Consider the following 20,268-nt stretch of genomic DNA (forward strand, 5'->3'; position numbering starts at 1 on the left):
ATTAGAAATTTACTTTTGTTTCTCTGATGAAAGAAGTGTGGTAGTCTCTTACTAGATAGATTAACTTTGCTTTCTTCCATCCAAATATATTTACTTTAACTTTTGTTCGAATATTTTTAAATGTCATGTGTTGCTCATGACTGTGAACTTAGCTGAACATTTAGTATAAGTATTCCTTCTAAGGTTAATGAGAACTTTTATTTATTTTTTAATATTTAATCTTTTTATGGTAAATTATAATAGTGGAATTCATTATGCCATATTTGTACATGCACATAACATAATTTGATCAGCCTTTTTCTTTAGTATGTTTCCTTTCTGCCCCTTCTTTCCTTCCTTCCTCCCCTCATCTGCTTGCTCTACTGATATCCTTCTAACTGTTGTTATTATTTTAATTAGCACTTCACAATTATATACATAAGTGGAATTCACTGTGTTGTAGTGGCACATGGACATAGCATACTTTGGTAGATTTTGTTATCTAGTAACAAAATTTACTTCAAGGTGATGGGAAGCAGAGATCTTTCTTCTACCCTTCTTCCCTCCTTTCTTCCTCCCATCTTCAAGATTACCTTACTCTGTTGGATTCCCTTCTGTTTTTGTGAGATTGGTTCTCTTTCTCTAGCTTCTCCATGAGAGGAAAAAATTCTACCCTTGGTTTTCTGAATGTGGATTATTTCACTTAGCATGATATTCTTCAGTTCCATCCCTTTCCCAGCAAATGAAGTAATTTCATTCTTTATGGTTGAGTAAAACTCCATTGTGTATGTATACCACATTTTCTTTATCTGTTCATGTCTTGATAGGCATGTGGGCTGGTTGAAACTTGGCTATTGTGAATTGTGCTGCTATAATGTTGCTATGTGTGTATCACTATAGTATGCTGATTTTAGTTCTTCGGGATAAAGAACCAGATAGTGGTATAGCTAGGTCCTATGGGTGGATCCATTCCCAGACTTCTGAAGATTCCCCATACTGCTTTCCAAAGTGATTGTACCAATTTGCAGTTGTACCAACACTGCACGGCTATATTCTTAACAATAATTGTTATTTGTATTCCTGCTGATTGCCATTCTAACTGGGGTGAAGTGAAATCTCATGGTTTTGATTTGCATTTCCCTATTTGCAAGATGCTGAACACTTTTTCCTCATACGTTTGTTGACCATTTGTATTTCCTTTGAGATATGACAATTTAGCTTGTTTGCCCATATATTATTGATTGATTTATGTTATGGATATTAATCCTCTATAACAAGAGTGACTAGGAAATATTTTCTCCCATTCTGTAGGCTCTCTATGCCTTTTTTTTTTTTTTTTTTTTTTGCTGTGCAGAAGTTTTTTAATTTGATGTTATCCCACTTATTGAATGTCAGTTTTATTTCTTGAGAGTCAGGAGTCTTTTTTTTTTTTTTTTTTTTTTTAAAGAGAGAGTGAGAGAGGAGAGAGAGAGAGAGAGAATTTTTTTAATATTTATTTTTAATTCTCAGCGGACACAACATCTTTGTTGGTATGTGGTGCTGAGGATCGAACCCGGGCCGCACGCATGCCAGACGAGCGCACTACCGCTTGAGCCACATCCCCAGCCCGAGAGTCAGGAGTCTTACTAAGACGATTCCTGTGCCTGTATATTGGGAATGTTGACACTGTGTTTTCTTCTACCACTTGCAGTGTTCTGGTTTAATTCTTAGGTCTTTGAAACACTGAGTTGATCTTTGTACATCATGAGTGGGATGTACATCATTTCATTCTTCAAATGGATATCCAGTTTTCCTGGTACCATTTGTTACAAATGTTATCTTTTCTCCAAATTTTTTAAGCACTTTTTTCAAGGACCAGATGACTGAATTTATGTGGATTTATCTCGTGTATCTTCTGTTTCATTGGTCTTCATGTCTGTTTTTATGCCAGTAAGATTCGGGTTTTGTTACTCTCACTTTGTATTATCATTTGAGATCAAGTATTATGATGCCTCTATCATCACTCTTTTTTTTTTTTTTTTTGTGGGGAGGAAGGGTCCCTGGGATTGAACTCAGGAGTACTTGACCACTAAGCTACATCCCCAGTCCTGTTTTGAATTTTACTGGGACATAGGGTCTGAGTTGGTTAGCACCTCTATTTTGCTCAGGCTGGCTTTCAACTTGTGATGTGCCTGGCTCTATCATTACTCTTCTTGGTTAGTATTTCTTTGGCTATTCTCTGTCTTATATTTTTTCATATGAATTTTAGGAGTCTTTTTTTTCCTAGGTTCTGTGGAGAATGTTATTGGCATTTTAATGGGAATCACATTGAATCTGACAGTTGCTTTTGGTCATACATGCATTTTGACAATATTAATTCTGCCTAACAAAAACGTGGGAGGTCTTTTTATTTCCTAAGATCTTCTTCAGTTTCCTTCATCAGTGCTCTGTACTTTTCTTTTCACAGGTCTTTAACTTCCTTAGTGAGATTTATGCCTAAGTATTTGATTTTATTTTTAGGCTATTGTGAATAGAATTATTTGTCTAAATTTTTCTTCAATAGATTGATTATTGGTTTATAGGAAAGCTATTGATTGTTGTATATTGATCTTATATCCTGCTACTTTGCTGAGTTTATCAGCTCTCTATGCCCTCTGGTGGAGGTTTTATGTCTTCTAAGGTAAAAGTACTTTAACTTTCTTTTTCCTTTTCTTTTTTTAAAAAGAGAGAGTGAGGGGGAAGAGAGAGAGAGAGAGAGAGAGAGAGAGAGAGAGAGAGAGAGAGAGAGAATTTTAATATTGATTTTTTAGTTCTTGGCGGACACAACATCTTTGTTTGTATGTGGTGCTGAGGATTGAACCCGGGCCGCACGCATGCCAGGTGAGCGCGCTACTGCTTGAGCCACATCCCCAGCCCTCTTTTTCTTTTTTGTATCCCTTTAATTATCTTCTTCTGCCTGATTGCTCTGACTAGAATTTCACTAACTACATCTACTAGGAACAGTGAGCGTGGAAATTCTATCATGTTCTTGATTTGAGAAGATATTTTTATTATTTCTTCATTTAGTATGATGTTGGCTGTGAGTGTGTTGTAAATATCCTATTATGTTGAGGTAAGTGCCTTATCTCCCTAGCTTCTTCAGTGTTTTAATGGGTGCTGAATTTTGTTGAAGGATTTTTCTGCATTTGTTGAGGTATCATGTGATTCTTGTCCTTAATTCTATTTATGTTGTGAATTACAATTATTGATTCGAATATGTGAAGCCAATCTCGCACCCCAGGGATGAAATCACTTGCATACAGTCTTCATTGTGCTTGTGAATGCAGATTTCTCATATTAAGAATTTTTGCTTCGATGTTCATCAGGGATGTTGGGCTGTGGTTTTCTTTCTTTGACATGTTTCTGTTTGGTTTTGGCACCAGGGTGACACTGGCTTCATAGAATGAATTTGTGAGTATTTTCTATTTTATGGAATAGTTTGACAGTTGATATTATTTCTTTATTAAAGGCCTGGTAGAACTCATCTGAGTATTCACCTGGTACTAATCTTTTGTTTTTTTGGAAAGCTTTTAATTGCTGTTTCAATATCATTACTTGATATTGGTGTATTTAGTTTTTTTTTTTAACATGTTTTTATTGGCTCTTTTTGGTTATAAATGATATAGAATTTATTTTGACTTTAAAAGCAAAAAATACAATTCGTTCTAAATCAGTCCCTAGTATTTCCCCTTCCTCTTTCTTCCTCCCATGCTTGTTCCCTTCCTCCTACTCCATTGATCTTTCTGCTATTATATTTTTTTTAATTAGTGTGTTTTAATAGTGTGTGCATTCACTGTGATATATTCATGTATGTACATAGGAATATTAGGTCAGATTCATTCCACTGTCTTTCTTCATCCCATTTCTTCTCCCTTCCATTCATTCCCTTATGTCTACTCCACTTATCTTTCTTCTACACCTCCCCCCCCCCTGTATTTTGGATTAGCTTCTGCATATCAGAGAAAACATTCAACCTTTGGCTTTTTGGGACTGGCTTATTTCACTTAGTAAAATAATAGTCTCCCACTTCTGTGCATTTCCTGGCAAATGCCATAAAAGTCATTCTTTTTTTATGGCTGAGTAATTCTTTGTTGTGTTTATATAGCACATTTTCTTTATCCATTCATCTGTTGAAAGGCACTTAAGTTGGCTTCATAGTTTAGCAGTTGTGAATTTTGCTGCTGTAATATACATTGATGAGGCTGTGTTGCTGTAGCATGCTAATTTTAAATCCTTTGGATATATACCAGAGAGTGGGATAGCTGGGTCAAATGGTGATTTCATTTCTAGTTTTTTCAGGAATTTGCATACTGCTTTCCAGAGTGATTTTACTAGTATATAGATTCACCAGCAATGTGTAAGTATACCCAGTTCCACCCCGCCCACATCCTCGCCAACATTTATTGTTACTTGTATCCTTAATAATTGCCATTCTGACTGGAGTGAGGTAAAATCTCAGTGCAGTTATAATTTGTATTTCTCTAATTGCTAGAGATGTTGAACATTTTTACATATATTTGTTGACTGTTTGTATTTCTTCTTTTCAGAAATTTCTGTTTAGTTCCTCTGTCCACTTATTGACTCGGTTAAGTTTTTTGAGTTTTTTGTATACCCTAGCTTATTGGAATATAAATTTTCAAAATAGTTTCTTATGATCTTCTGGATTTCAGTTGTGTCTGTGGTGGTATTTCCTTTTTCAAACTACCACTTTAACTCAGATTTAGATAATTTGAGGTTTTTTTCCCCCTCTTTCTTTTGGTTAGTTTGGATAAGGATTTATAAATACTGTTTATCCTTTCAAAAAAACCAACTCTTTGTTTCATTGCTCTTTTGTATTGTTTTTAAATCTAAGTTTCATTGATTTCCGCTCTGGGTTTAATTATTTCCTGTCTTCTGTTAGTTTGTTCTTCTTTTGCTCAGACATTGAGTTATAAGATTAGATTATTATTTGGTATCTTTCTGTTCTTTTAATGTATGAGCTAAATGCTAATGGTAGTTCCCATTAGAACTACCTATAGCAGTCTCTGGTTTGTCAACTCAGAGGCCTTAAAGCTTACTTCTCACAGGGTGCAGTGTTGTGAGTTGGCTCTTTCTATTGTGTGTAATAAGTTCAGGATGCAGGCTCTGAAGTGACCCTGTGTTTGCTGTGGGTCACAGTATACCCGTACCCCTCTGCTGGATTCTTTTTATGGTAGTGAAGATCTTGGTGGCTGTCTGTGAGCACAGGAACTGTGGTTGTGGATTTTCCTTGGGTGATTTCTCAATTCTGCTTTTCCTTTGCCTCCTTTCTGTATTGTGAGTAGATCACCATCAGCTGGCTAGTTCACTTCTGCCTTCTTCCATACCTCTGTTTAGGTGTGTATATCCTCGTGGTTCAATTTGTGTAGGTCATATGCATCTATAAATTTGTCAATTTCTTCTAGATTTTCTAATTTATTAGAATGTAAGTTTTCAAAGCAGTCTGTAGTTACTCTGAATTTCATGAACATATGTGGTGATATCTCCTTTTTCATGTCCATTTCATGATTTAGGCCTTCTTTTTCTTGGGTAGTTTAGCTCACAGTTTATTTATCTTTCTTACATTGTTTATTTGTGTTTTTAAAATTGTATTACTTCCCTCTTTCCTGTCTTTTATTGGTATTGGAATTAGTTTGTTCCTTCTTTTCTAGGACCTTGAAATGTAACATTAAATAGTTCATTTTTTTTTTTTCCCCTTTCTTTGTTTGGTGGTGCTAGGTGCTCAGGGCTTTGTACATGCTAGGTAAGCACTCCACAAAATGAGCTATATCCCCAGCCTCTCATTTGAGATCTTTGTTCTTTTTATTGTAGGCATTAAATAGTTTTACCTTGCCCTTAGATTTTTTATAGTGTTACAGAAAATTTGGTATATTGTTTCACAATTCTTTGTTTCTTCTAAGAATTTTTAAATATCTCCTCTAACAGTATTCCTTGTTCAGAAGACTACTGTTCAGGGGCTGGGTCTGTAGCTCAGCAGTTGAGCGCTTGTCTCACACATGCAAGGCACTGGGTTCGATCAAGGATGGAACCACATAAAAATAAATAAAGATATTGCATCTGTCTTCAACTAAAAAATAAATTAAAGAAAGACTACTGTTCAATTTCCAAGTGACTATGTGGTTTTTATAGTTTTTCTTGCTATTGATTTCTAATTTGATTTCATTTTCATCTGGTGGTAATATACAAAGGATTATCTTTTTAATTTTTTTTGTATTTGCTGAGACTTACTTTGTAATTAAAGTTCATTTTGGAATTGGTTCCATGAGCTGCAGAGAAGGTACTGTTGGACAAAATGTTATGTCTGTTAGGTCCATTTCACTTATACTATTATTTTGGTCATAAGTATCTGTTCATATAATGTCTGGATGACCTGTTTATTGGTGACAAGGGTGTGTTGAAATTGCCCAGTATTACCATGTTGAGATATCTGAATGTTAACATCAGGAATTGCTTTTTTCATGTAATTAGGTACACCAAGGTTGAGGTATAAATATTTACTATTCTTATATCTTCTTGTTGGGAATTTTCCCTTTACCTTTATGTTGTGACCTTCCTTGTCTCTTTTGATTAATTCTGCTTGAAGTGTGTTTGTGCTTTGTTGAATGTGAGAATAGCTACTATTGCTTGTTTTCAGAGTCAGTTTGCATAAAATATCTTTTTTCATTATTTTATTTTGACCTGTCCATGTCTTTGCCTTTCATGAGTCTCTTGCAAACAGCATTTATTTGGATCATGTTTTTAATCCACTTTACCAAGTCTGTGTCTTTTAATTGGAGAATTGAGGCTGTTTACTTTCGCAGTTGTTATGGAGAGGTGATTACTGTTTCCTGACATTTTGCTTTGTTTCATATATTGAATTTAGTCTTAATCTGTATTTCCTAATTTCTCTTTTTATGAGTGTCATCCATTCGGGAGCTTTAGGTTTGTTTTTGAGTTCTTCTGTGTATAGTATATATTTAAACATTTTGTGTAGTGCTGGCTCAGAAATCATGAATTCTTTTAGTTTATCCTTACAGTAGATAGTTTTTATCCTCTTCAGTTCTGAATAATAGCTTTGCTGAATATAGCAATCTAGTTTGACAGTTTTTTTTTTCATTTTTTTCCCCAAGCTTTTTTCTCTCATTTGAGCCTTCTTGGATTTTAGAGTCTTAGCTGAGAAGTCAGACGTAAGCATTATTGACTTACATCCAAATGTAACTTGATGTTTTTTCTCTTGCAGCTTTTAATATTCTATTCTTATTCTCCATTTTGATTATGATTTCTCTTGGAAAGGTTCTTTTTTTGATCTTTTTTGTTTGGGGTTCTATATGCATGGAATATATGTTTTTAATATATGAATGTTAATGTCATTTGTAAGATTTGGACAGTTTTCTATTATTTTTGATAAAAAGGTTCTTGTACCATGAGCCTATATCTTCATTTCTTTTTCAATTGCAGTGACTCTCAAGTTTGATCTCTTCATGTTGTCCCAACATTCCTGTATATGCTTGTCATTGCCTTTTTTATTTACTGTGTCTGAGTGTTCAGGTTCCTATACCTGTCTTTTTGAAGCCTGAAGTTCTGTTTTCTGTGAAATCAAGTTTTTACATATATTTATTTTTTAGTTGGACACAGTATCTTTATTTATTTTTATATGGTATTGAGGATCGAACTCAGGACCTCACACATGCTAGGCGAGTGCCCTTCCGCTGAGCCACAACCTAAGCCTCTCATTAATCATTTTAATAATCATTTTTTTTATAGATGTTCTCTGGAATGTCATCCCTAGTACTTCTTAGTTGGGTAATTATAAATTTGGTGTGTGTACTTGTACATCTGTTGAAACGAAGTTCTCTTTCTCTATTACAGAGAGGTCCTTTGTTGAATATCTGTTGTAATAAGTTATGTGCTTTTGGTATTTTAGCTTCGACACATAGGCTTAAGATGTAAATTTCAACCTCCAGTGGCTCTCAGTGTACCACTGAAGACCTGCTGGTGTAACTCAGCTGTGCAACAGTATGTTCCATGAGATGCAGTGTTGTAGCCTCTGCCTGTTTTGTTGTAGAAATAGATGTCCACGAGTGGGATCCGAGCTTACCTTCCTATAGCCTTTTTTACTTATGGCCTGGTTGTTGGTATGGGGCTTTTGTTATCTATTCTTTGTGTTAAAGGATTGTTGAAGCTTGAGCCAGGGGTATTTTATGTGTGGAGCAAGATGTGCTGTCTTTTGACTGGATTTAGTTTACCAACAGAGTCTGTACCTTGTGAACTCATAGGATCCTAGTGGATTCCCAACAACTCATAAAAAGGGGAATACACACACACACTCGAAAAAAAAGTGAATAATATGCAACATTAAAATAAATATCTGTTGCCTGCAATGGCATGTATAACACTACTGCAAAAACAAGAATAGCAGGTCAACAATTAACAGCAATAGTAGTAGACGACAGTGAACTAGGTCTAGCATTAAAATAAATAGCAGGCATTAGCTACATCATCCACAGTACTAATAACTGTGACAGTGTGAATGGTGGGGGCAGAAATTATATAAACTAAAGAGGTCTAAAATACAGTAAAATTATAATTCATTAGGAGAAAAGAAAATGGGGTAGTAGAGCAAAAGAAATACTCAATATAGAAAGAGAAATGAAGTAGCAGCTAATGGAGAACAAGAGAACTTGGGTATTAGAGGGAGAAGAAAGAAAAAGTAAAACGAAATTAAATGGAAAAAAAACAATATGTATGTGTATTTATTCATAAACTAGTCAATCAGTACAGCGAGAAAACCATACAAAGAGGGGAAAAAAAAGAATTATCTCCACCGAAGTCAAAACTATCAACAAAAGGATGGGTGTTCACTGCCTATGCCATAACTGCCTTATTTTCCATTTCTTCTTTGGATTTGCACCCTTTGCTGAGGAATTTAAACCTTTGTTCTTTTTTTGTTGCTACTTATCAAGCTGCCAGCTGGAGTTACATGGAAGGCAAACCTGGTTGAATTAGTCTTCAGCTTCCCTGATTACCAGTAGGATAGAATGGGAAGTATTGTCCATTGCAGTTTCATCTGAACAGACTAGATTGATATCCTCCCTCTTTGGGGCTGATGCTGAATTCTAAATAGGAAGTTCTATCAACTAAGTTTTAGCTCTGATCATACCCTTGGGAACTTTGTTGGGATGGTATCTGCTCCTGAGAGAGTGAATCAGCACATCTCTAGGACCAGGTGGATGCTCATCTCTTCTGGCTGTCTCCATCTCAGGGGTGTCCTGAGAATTCTACTTTGTAACCAACCCCTCACAGGTATCACTACACTGCCCACACATGCACTGCCTTCCCAGGCTTAGGGTCTGTATTTGTGTTTGCTGGTTAAGTTTCTAGATCAGCAAGACTCAAAGGGAAGCATGTTGCATTCCCCTCTATATCTCTAACCTGAATAACCCTGGGTACAATCTTCTCTGTGCTTGTTTCAATTGCATTCTGCTAGGTACACCCTAGGTAGCACAGTGGGTGCTTGCTGAGGATATGACAATATTTCTTATAATTTCCTGGGCTTCTACAGCAATAAGCTGCATCATGACCTATTCAAGATGGTTCCCTGCTGCAGCACTTCACTTGCCACTTGAGAAACATAGAGCACTTTTCAAACACCATCTGGTGTTAATCCTGTGGTTCATCCAAATTCGGACTATTCTATAGTTTGTCCCATGCCAAATTTTTCCACTATTTTTCCTCTACTTTGTGTTACGCCTCTCCTCTGTGGTGAAATGTCATCACTGCTACTGCCTGCTTGGCACCAATGTACTCGTTTTTGTCCTATGTCCAAATCGCCTGAATTTCTGGATCTCTATTAAGTCTTGTACTGTCCTATGTGAATTTCAGTGAATTCTATCACACAGATTGCTGAATCCCAAGCCCTGAGACAGCTGGAAAGTGTTCTCTAGTCCTTTGATCTCCATATTTACTTTTTTATTGATTAAAAGCAGTGATTCTTAAACTGGGAGGAATATTAAAATAGATCACTAGGCCCCCTGCCATTGTAATTCAGTAGGTCTAGGATAGCCAGAGAATTTCCATTTCTAATAAGTTGATACTGTTAGTCTAGCATCCCCTAAGAATTGGTATAGATGATTTGTAGGGGAATTGTCCCAAGACACCCCATAGATACCCTATATATATTCTTTTCATTAGCTTTAAATTGCCTGATGATTACTTAATCACTTAATGCAACATTAAATGATGTATAAATAGTTATTATACTCTTGTTTAGACAGTAATGACAAAAAATTGCAGGTTTAATAGAGATATAATTTTCTCTTCAAATGTTTTTTATTCTGTGGTTGATTTAATCTACAGAGGATGAACTCAAGGACATAATAGGCCATAATATCTATATCTATGTCTATATCTATATCTATAATCTATCTATATGTATATCCATTTAATTCAGTCCAGAATTGTGTTTTCAGAGTTGTATATTTATTCATTTGATACATCTAGACTCCAATTTGATATATGACTATGTTATATTGAAGATATTTTATTGTCATTTTAAAACTTTTTTATTAAATAAAAAGCAGGGGGATATGAAAGAAGTTAGAAAAAAATGTTAAATCTGTGTCATGAGTATATTGAATACAATGATAAGACCTATTTTTGAATGTTTGAAAATTTCCTTCAATAGTAGTTTTTAAATAAATACAGTGTTTCTTTATATAATGTTGATATAACTTTATTCATAATTGGCTTTTTAATAGAGTAAAGACAAGATTGCATCTTACAGCAAAACTCCAAAAATTGACCGAAGTGATGTCGGCAAGGAGATGAAGGAGAAATCATCCATGAAACGTAAACTTCCTTTTACTATTAGCCCATCACGAAATGAAGAACGAGATTCAGACACAGGTAAAATAAATTGTTATTTTCTGGTAAAATCTTACTTATTTCCATACTGTGATTTTTCTTTTCATATGTATCACTCTTTTTGGTACCCCAATTTATAGAGAAATATTTGTATTATTATGTATGATTTATTATTTATTAATTATTTATGATTTATTATTTCGAGGGTATAAATTCATTCATCACACAAATGTGATTTTTCACCAGAGAGAAGAAAAATTTATTCTTTACTCTCTTAAGAATGGTGAAGTTTTGCTCAGTTAATAAGTATTCACTAGAATATAGTAGATTTGGAAAAAAAGTTTTGTGGACTGATGGAACATACCAAAGAACACCAAAAAAGAGACTGACTGCTATTCATAGGATGTTTGTTTCTCAAAATTTGAAATCAGTCAATCCAAATTATTCATAATAGGTGGATCCACTATCTAATATTACTACTATCTAATAAGTTACCAGGTTGTACTGTAGCCCTGAACTAAACTAAAAAAACTATTAATTTTTAAAAATTAATGTAAACTTCAATATATTTGTCACAGGTGTTCTGTTCCTTGTGTGAAATATTAATAAACTTTCTTAAAAATGTTTTTGCTTTACTTTTAGAATGTTAGTGTTCCATTTTGAGCTTATGTGCAGAGACTTTTTGGGGGAGGTGGGCACTGGGAATTGAACTCAGGGGCACTCGACCACTGAGTACTGAGCCACATCCCAGCCCTATTTTGTATTTCATTTAGAGACAGGGTCTCACTGAGTTGTTTAGCACCTCTCTTTTACTGAGGCTGGCTTTCAACTCGTGATCCTCTTGCCTTAGTCTCCTGAGCCGCTGGCATTACAGGTTTATGCCACCACTTTGAGCTCTGTGCAGAGATTTTATCCTACTGGTATCTTTTTAGAAAACTTTAATCATCAATACCAAAATGGTCTTAACTCTAGAAATTATTGAAAATACTCTGAAGATTTCGAAACACCTTGTGCTACCATAGCTTTAGTAAATACTCAATTTTTAGTGTACACCTTTAGTAAATAGATCTCCTTCTGTGTATTTCACTGTTTTTTAGTTTGAATTGGAAATTGTTCTCAGTCATGACATTTTTAAACCTCAAAGTGTATTCTTTCTTGCAGAAATTAAGAAACGATGTGTTTTGTTCATTTTAAGTTGCACTGGTTTCTTCTAGAGATTCAGAAACTTTTTTCTTGAACCCCAACTCTACTTCAGTGGTCTTCTAAAACTACCACTAGTCAGGTAGCCAAGAAGTCGTCTTGTGCCAGATACTGTATTTCACTGCATTAATTTTCACAGCTGATTTTATGCCTTTTTTTCTTTTTGTCAAGAAATGGAGTATGACATTGTGTGAAGACGTTTATTTTTTAAATTTTTTTGGGGGGGTACTGGGGATTCAACTCAGGACACTTGTCCACTGAGCTACATTACCAGCCCAGTTTTTGTGTTTTATTAGAGACAGGGTGTCACTGAGTTGCTCTTAGCGCCTTCCCATTGCTGAGGCTGGCTTTGAACTCATGATCTTCTTGTCTTGGCCTCCCAAGCTGCTGAGATTACAGGCATGCGCTACCGTGCCCAGCCTAGGATTTTTATGTTTTTTTTTTTTGAGAAAAATTGTGCCAATATTACTTACAAATCATGTTATTACTAAATTATCTTTTGTCCAAGAATAGGATACCTAGAATACTTGTGAATATACCTCAATGCAGTGAAATATGATAATAATATTTTAGTCAAGCTGCATGTATGATGATGATCCTACAACATTATATCACCTAATGATGATGTAGCCTTTTTGCTTTGTATATGGGCACTCTATGAATTTGCATAACAGTGAACTCTGTTAATGGCTCATTCCTCAGAGCATCTCCCCATCCTTAATTGTTGTATAACTGTATGTGTCTTCAGATACCTATTAAGGATTTAACCCTTCTCATATTTTCTTTTTGGAAGCCCCTTTGGTGAACAGTGATATTTTCTGATATTAGTTTGAAGAAGGAGGTTTGTTAAAATCAAATATAGTTAACCATTTAAGGAGAAAATGTTACTAAGAAACAGATGAGAAAATGTTACATAGAAGTAAACTAACTTCACTGAATAAATATAATCTGATTAGAATTTAATCAAATTATATACTTGTCTTCCTGATAATTTTTCCAGTTAGTGGAATGAAATTACAGCTCTCTTTAAGAACATTTCATAACACCTGGTTGTGTGAGACACATTTGTTATCCCAGTGGCTTGGAAGGCTGAGGCAGGAGGATCACAAGTTTAAAGTCATCCTTAGCAACTTAGTGAGACCCTGTCTCAAAATAAAAAAATAAAAATAAAAATCGGCTGGGGATGTGGCTCATTGGCTTAGATTTCCTGGGTTTAATCCCTGGTACCCCCCCCCCCCAAAAAAAAAAGAGGAACAAACAACATTTCATAACTCCTATTTTTGTTTTAGAAAAGTTATATGAACTCACCAAAATTTTTTTAATTTGTTTTAATGACAGTAGAATGCATTTTGACACATTGTATACAAATGGAGCACAACTTCTCATTCATCTGGCTATATGTAGTGCAGAGTCACACCTAGGGTAATCATACATATAAATAAGGTAATAATGTCCATCTCTTTCTACCATCTTTCCCATTACCACACACCCTCTCTCCCTTCACTCCTCCCTTCCCAGTCCAAAGTTCCTCCATTCTTCTGTAGCGCGCCCCCCCCCATTATGGATCAACATCTGCTTATTAGAAAAAAAATTCTACCTTTGTTTTTTTGGATTTGGCCTATTTCACTTAGCATGGTATTTATCCTACTCTATCCATTTAATTGCAAATACCATAATTTCATTTTTCTTTAAGGCTGAGTAATATTCAGTTTTGTATGTATAGCACATTTTTTTTATTTATTCATCTGTTGAAGGGCATCTAGCTTGGTTCTATACTTTAGCTGTTGTGGATTGAGCTGGTATAAATATTGATATGGCTGCGTCACTGTAGTATGCTGATTTTAAGTCCTTTGGGTAAACCGAGTAGTGGGGTAGCTGAGTCAAATGATGGTTCCGTTCCAGGTTTTCTAAGGAATCTTAGTACTGCTTTCCATAGTTATTGCACCAATTTGCAGTCCCACCAGCAATGTGTAAGTGTACCTTTTCCCCCACATCCTTACCAACACTTATTGTTGCTTGTATTGATTATTGCCACTCAACTGAAATGGGATGAAATCTTAGAATAGTTTTGATTTGCATTTTTCAAATTGCTAGAAATGTTGAACATTTTTTCATATATTTGTTGATTAGTTGTATAATTTCTGTGAAGTGTCTGTGTACTTTCTTAGCCCATTTATTGATTGGGTTATTTGTTCTTTTGGTGTTAAGATTTTTGTGTTCTTTATATATCCTGGTGATTAGGGTTCTATCTGATGTGTGTATGGTAAAGATTTTTTCCCATTCTGTAGGCAATTTCTTCACATTACTGATTGTTTGCTGAGAAGAAGCTTTTTAGTTTGAATCCCTCCCATTTATTATTGTTGATTTTATTTCCTGTGCTTAGGAGCATCATTAAGGTAGCCAGGTCCTAAGCCGACCTTGTGAAGATTTGGGCCTATTTTTTCTTCTATTAGGCACAGAATCTCTGGTCTAATTCCTAGGTCCTTGATCCACTTTGAGTTGAGTTTGTGCAGGCTGAGAGATAGGGGTTTAATTTTATTTTGTCACATTGATTTCCAGTTTTCCCAGCATCATTTGTTGAAGAGACTATCTTTACTCCAGTGTATGTTTTTGGTGCCTTTGTCTAGTATGAGATAATTGTATTTATTTTGGTTTGTCTCTGTGTCTTCTATTCTGTACCATTGGTCTATATGTCTGTTTTGGTGTCAGTATCATGTTGTTTTTATTACTGTATCTCTGTAGTATAGTTTAAGGTCTGGTATTGTGATGCTTCCTGCTTTGCTCTTCAGGCTAAGGTTTGTGTTGGCTATTCTGGGTCTTTTTTTCCCCCCAAATGAATTCCATGATTGTTTTTTCTATTTCTATGAAGAATGGCATTGGGATTTTAATTGAAATTGCATGAAATGTATATATTGCTTTTGGTAATATGGCCATTTTGGCAATATTAATTCTGCTGAGTCAAGAACATGGAAGATCTTTCCATCTTCTAAGGTCTTCTTTAATTTCTTTTTTTAATGTTCTGTAGAGGTCTTTCACTTCTTTTGTTAGATTGATCCCAAGTTGTTTTTTTTTTTTTTTTAGGTTATTGCAAATGGGGTAGTTTTCCTAATTTCTTTTTCAGAGGATTCATCACTGATGTATATGTACATTTGATTTATGTGTGTTGATTTTATATCCTGTTACTTTACTGAATTCATTTATTAGCTCTAGAAGTTCTCCTCTCTAAAGTTTTGATGGACTTATTAAATATGTATTGATTAGGCTGAGTTTATAAATCTTGCTTTTTATATGCCACACACAACCAAGACATTAAGAATTTTTGTAGGCCCAAAACAGTGTAACTGTCTTTTATTTATTTATTATTTATTTTTTAATTTTTTAAAAAGACTTTTTTTTTTTTAGTTGTAGTTGCACACAATAACTTTATGTATATGTGGTGCTGAGGATCGAACCCAGGGCCTCGCACATGCTGGTGAGCACTCTACCACTGAGCCCCAGCCTCTTTTATTTTTTATTTTAAAAAATGAGAAAGAAATCTCAAATACTATTAATCTATATCTTACATATGAAAAGTAATATAACATCAAAATTGTTTAACATTGATTTTTATTTATTTATTTGGTGGTACTGGCAATTAAACTATTGAACCCAGGGTGTCTCTACCACTGAGCTACATCCCTAGCCTTTTTTTAAGTTGCTGAGACTTACCTCAGACATGGCAGTCTTCCTTCCATAACTCCCAGGATAGCTGAAATTATAGGCATGTACCACCCCACTCAGCTTGATTAATTTATCAATGGTAATCAGAGAAATGATTCATAATAATTGATAAAATTACTACCCAATGATTTTTTAAGCAGTTATTGATGGAAGCAAATTTTTATTTTTAAGAATATATCTTATATAATAAAAGAAAATCCTCCCTCCAAACTAGGAAAATAGTGTCATAAATAAAGGATTAGTTAAATTATGGTAAATCCAGTGAGCAAATAGTTTTTTGCACTGAAAAATAACATCAGAGAATGCATGGTAGGGAAGACATTTATGTTATTGGAAATGAAAACCCAGGTCAGGAAATAATATATAGTGTTTCATTGCATTAAAATCATTGGTGTGTTTATATGCATATACATATGTGTACAACATATGAACACACATATGAAAAGATAAAATAAAGACTTGAATATGAAAGTCATTTTCACTGTAGGAACTAAGCCTAATGTTGGTGGGTGTATTTTGGGTCCACATCAAAATATAAAGGTTTTAAACCCTGATTTGAAAGAATGAAAGAACAGGAAAATGGGAATAATGGCAAGAATTAATACTAGTACTTGGCTTATATTCTCTTATAGCAAGGTTATGTGTATATTTGTCTGTATCTTAGTATACACTGTCTCTAACAGAATAAAAGCAGTTTCTTTTATGTTGGAGTAATATAAAATTAATAAAATTAATCTTTTTAAGATGTGCATGTGTGTGTATGTATGTTATATGCTTTTTCTTACATAAATTTTATTTCTTCCTATGTCTTCTCCATTAGTCCCTGTGTCTTTGTATATATTTAGAGGTATGCTTGGATTGATGTTCACCAAATGTTTATACTTTATTCTCAAGGGTTAGGATGTTTGTTAATTGCTTGTTTCTACTCTTTTTTTGTAGGTTGGATATTTAAAAAATAAGCATATCTTTACGTTATCTTTTGTAAAGATGTTTGCATGGAAGGCCCTGGGGTCCCTAAATCAGCAATAATGCCATCAACTAAATGAGGAATTTTTGGTCTTATGATAACCTAGTGTGTTTAAAACTTTGCAAATTTTTAATTATTTAATAATAACTTTTTGAAAAGATAAGTCTTTCTAGAAAAGTAGGTGGTTGGCTAGACGGATAAAATGTTGGAAAGAATTATAGCATAATTTGAAGTCTTTCCAGTGGGTCCTTGTAGCTAGCTACATGATAGTACCATTTATTCTGAATTACTTTCTTTCAAAAAATCACCAACATATCTGTTTATATTGTTCCAGTATCTATCCATGTTTTCTTATCCTGTGAGAAAATTCCTACAATTTTTGTTGTATGGAATACTAAGAAGCCAATAGATAGAGTGAAGACCCATTGAACATATGGAAGCCTAAAAGCAACTACTACTGATGTAGAAGATATTATGCTTCCCATATCAACTTGCTTCATTGCTTATTTTTAGCTTTTGAAATTTATTTTCAAACTGTCTTCTTCCAAACTCTTGACATAAGATAAATTTTTATAGCTGTAATGGAGATAAATGATAATAGTGTTTAATTTTGAAGATTTTGGAATCTGACCAGTATCAACACTGGCCAGTTAATTTTACTTCTTAATAAGCCCCAGTTTTCTCACCTGCTTGTAATATCAGCCTGAGAAAATTGTGATCTTTAGGTGACATAATGCATGAATTCACTTTGTGATATGTTAATTAAACACAACAAAACAGATGAATACCATCTTAAACAGATGGGGATTTTTAAATTTAATGCAGTGAGAGCACTAGACTTAGGCAGTCCAGAGTCAGTATAGTAGCTCAGTAACACCAACTGATTCATCTCTCTGCTTTCCTTTTCTTGAGCAGGAGACTTGAAGTGACAGGATTGCTGCTTTTTCCTAGGAGAAAGTAGAAGGTGAAATAACCCCCAAAAGGTGTCTTTTTCCAAGTGAGACTTGTCCTTTTTATTGATAAAACAATATCTCTAAAAACATCTGTCCATTTCATTGGTTAGGCCACTATAGTTACAAGGGAATCTGAAAGTCAAGTACTTTTAACTAGGCATATTGACACCCTGATATTAATTGGGGTATTCTGGGAAGAGGAGGAGAATGAATGTTGAGTAGGCAGATTATAATATCCGCCACTGTATTGTATATAAAATCTAATCAATAACTACTAACTTTAGCAATTAAGTTTTTTAACTTTATTCTTGAACTGTTAGTCATAAAATCATACTTCTTTCCCTATCTCCTACATCCAGGGAAAACCATAATCCCTTAACATAATGTCATAACCCCTCATGTGAAAGTATTAAGCTGCTTTCTGGGGGCTGCATAAAAGTCTCCTTTTGGGCTCCAAACTAAATTCACAATTATTTCATTATGAATGATGCCATGAAGATCATCTTTATAGATTGTGTTTTTGTCCTATTCTGAACTATTTCCTTATCAAAAATGGGAACAATTCTGTGATTCTTCATGTTTCTCCAAAATAATCTTACCTAGTTTTAAAAGCTTCCATCAGTATATGAATGTTGTCAGACTCAGTGTTCTTTAAGTATTGGGACATATGGTTTTCTTTAGGTTTGATAGATTTTATATCCTAATAAAGTAAACAAGCAGTATTTCATAATTTTAATTAGCATATTTGAGTAACTAGAAAGATATAATATGCTTCACTGTTTAAAATTTAATAATTGTCTCCTCTTACTAAGTATTATTTGTTTACTATAGTTTTTTCTTTTGGCATGTTTAGATAATGTGATAGGAGAAAATTCAGAGACTCAGTATGATCTTTTCCCAAAGTCTCTGAGAGCAATTGTAGAGCATGTTGAGATTTCATAAGCTTTTAACTTTCTCTGCCAGATATCCAGTTTTAGACGTTCTGTTCTCCTGAGGCCTTAGATGCCATTAAAGGAGTTACCTTACTTAATGGAATTTAAACAAATTGGCAGAGGTTAACACTTTTAAATAGAGAACTGTGTTAAGGTAGCAGGTAAAGTCAAATGTTCTATTCCTGCCCCCTTCCTAATGTTTTATTATAAAAAGTTTCAACCTGTAATTCAGACTTTCAAAATCATTCTTGATATTTTTCTCCTATGCTACTATACTCATAAAGCAGAGTATATTCACTTTAAAAAAGATTGTTTTTCAATCTTTGGCTTCTCTTGCCTTCCGTAAAGAACTCATTAGGGTGAGAGAATTGCTCTGCCTAACAGTTCTTTACATCAGTCTCAAAGACAAATAGCAGTAGTCTCATACAACCTCATCTCAGTAGAGCATGGACCAAAATAATAGTTATTTTTCAGCTCCTGAAGTAAATCTTTACAGAATACATGTTTGAGTGCTACAAATATAAACATACTTATTCAAATGAAAGCTAAAGGAGGGGGTATTGGGTCAGAGTGAGTTGCTTACTTCTAAAGGAAGAGTTGGTTGAACTGTTAAACTGCTTCCTTGCATTAATGAATATAATTGAAAGTTCATTTTATCCACTGTGCTTTAATATGTTTAAATAACATAATCTGCTTTCAATAACCATTTAATCTGGTTGATATAACTTAATTGGTTGCCACCTTTTTTTTTGCTTTGAATGTATGGAAGCAATTTTCAGTCCTTGCTTGTCTTCATATGTAATGTAAAATACTGATTTCATGGAATTCTTGTGCTTGCCAAATTAATGCCTTCGATTTTGAAATGCAAGTTTCTTTAAAATTATTATAATACAGTCCATCTACTTACTTTAGAATTGGTCTAAATATTCTTAATGATTACACTTTTGAATGAGTGAACCTTCTCATCACTAAACTTTTAGGATTATCTTTAAAAATTCCAAATACTCTGTTTAGGGGTTACTTTTTTGCTGTTTGTGTTTTTCAACACTTGGTTACTTATACCTTAAATGAAATCATGAATCCTGTCTATCAGAATGACCCTGGAAAGAAAAATGTATGTCCATAAATTGATGATATGATTGCTCAGAATAATAATATTGTGAGTTGAGATGCCACATTATTTAAAAGTTAAAATACATGCTGTGTCCAAATCAACAAAATCAGTTCTTCATATTCTTGTTTCTGTGTCATGAATTGTTAAGGAGAATTCCATATTCTTAACTAATAAACTTTGTTTTGATTTCGATTGCTTTTTCCCTAAGATTCTTCAGTAGTATCTCTAGTACTTCAGTCTATTGAAATATTTGTTATGGATAGAAGGTCTTCCATCTTACATGATACTGCAGTCCAAAGTGTTTTTATGTCTTCAGAGTAGTTTTGGCACTCAGAACAAAAAGTATGATTCAAGTTAATCAAAGACAAATTCTGAAGAGAAAAATCAGTGATGTAGGGTGCTGCCTGTTACTGTTATTCAGAGATTGCAAAAAAAGATACAGCATAAAAGATTTGTGTTTTAATAAACAACTTAAGCAATGTCTGTTATTAAAACTACATGTTTGAATTTCTTAATTTTAAGAAT

General features: G+C 34.1%; 1 protein-coding gene across 2 annotated transcripts in view; it reads left to right on the top strand.

Annotated features, from left to right (window-relative positions):
- Nucleotides 1–20,268, top strand: part of Ankrd12 (ankyrin repeat domain 12) — a 121,986-nt gene that overhangs the window by 40,893 nt on the left and 60,825 nt on the right. For both annotated transcript variants that reach the window (XM_026412202.2, XM_026412203.2), the window contains exon 3: nt 10,752–10,899. In XM_026412202.2, the coding sequence (XP_026267987.1) occupies nt 10,752–10,899 (148 nt within the window). The remainder of the gene's footprint in view (nt 1–10,751; nt 10,900–20,268) is intronic.

This window comes from Urocitellus parryii, chromosome 13 (genome assembly GCF_045843805.1).
Source record: "Urocitellus parryii isolate mUroPar1 chromosome 13, mUroPar1.hap1, whole genome shotgun sequence".
NCBI classification, from domain to species: domain Eukaryota; kingdom Metazoa; phylum Chordata; class Mammalia; order Rodentia; family Sciuridae; genus Urocitellus; species Urocitellus parryii.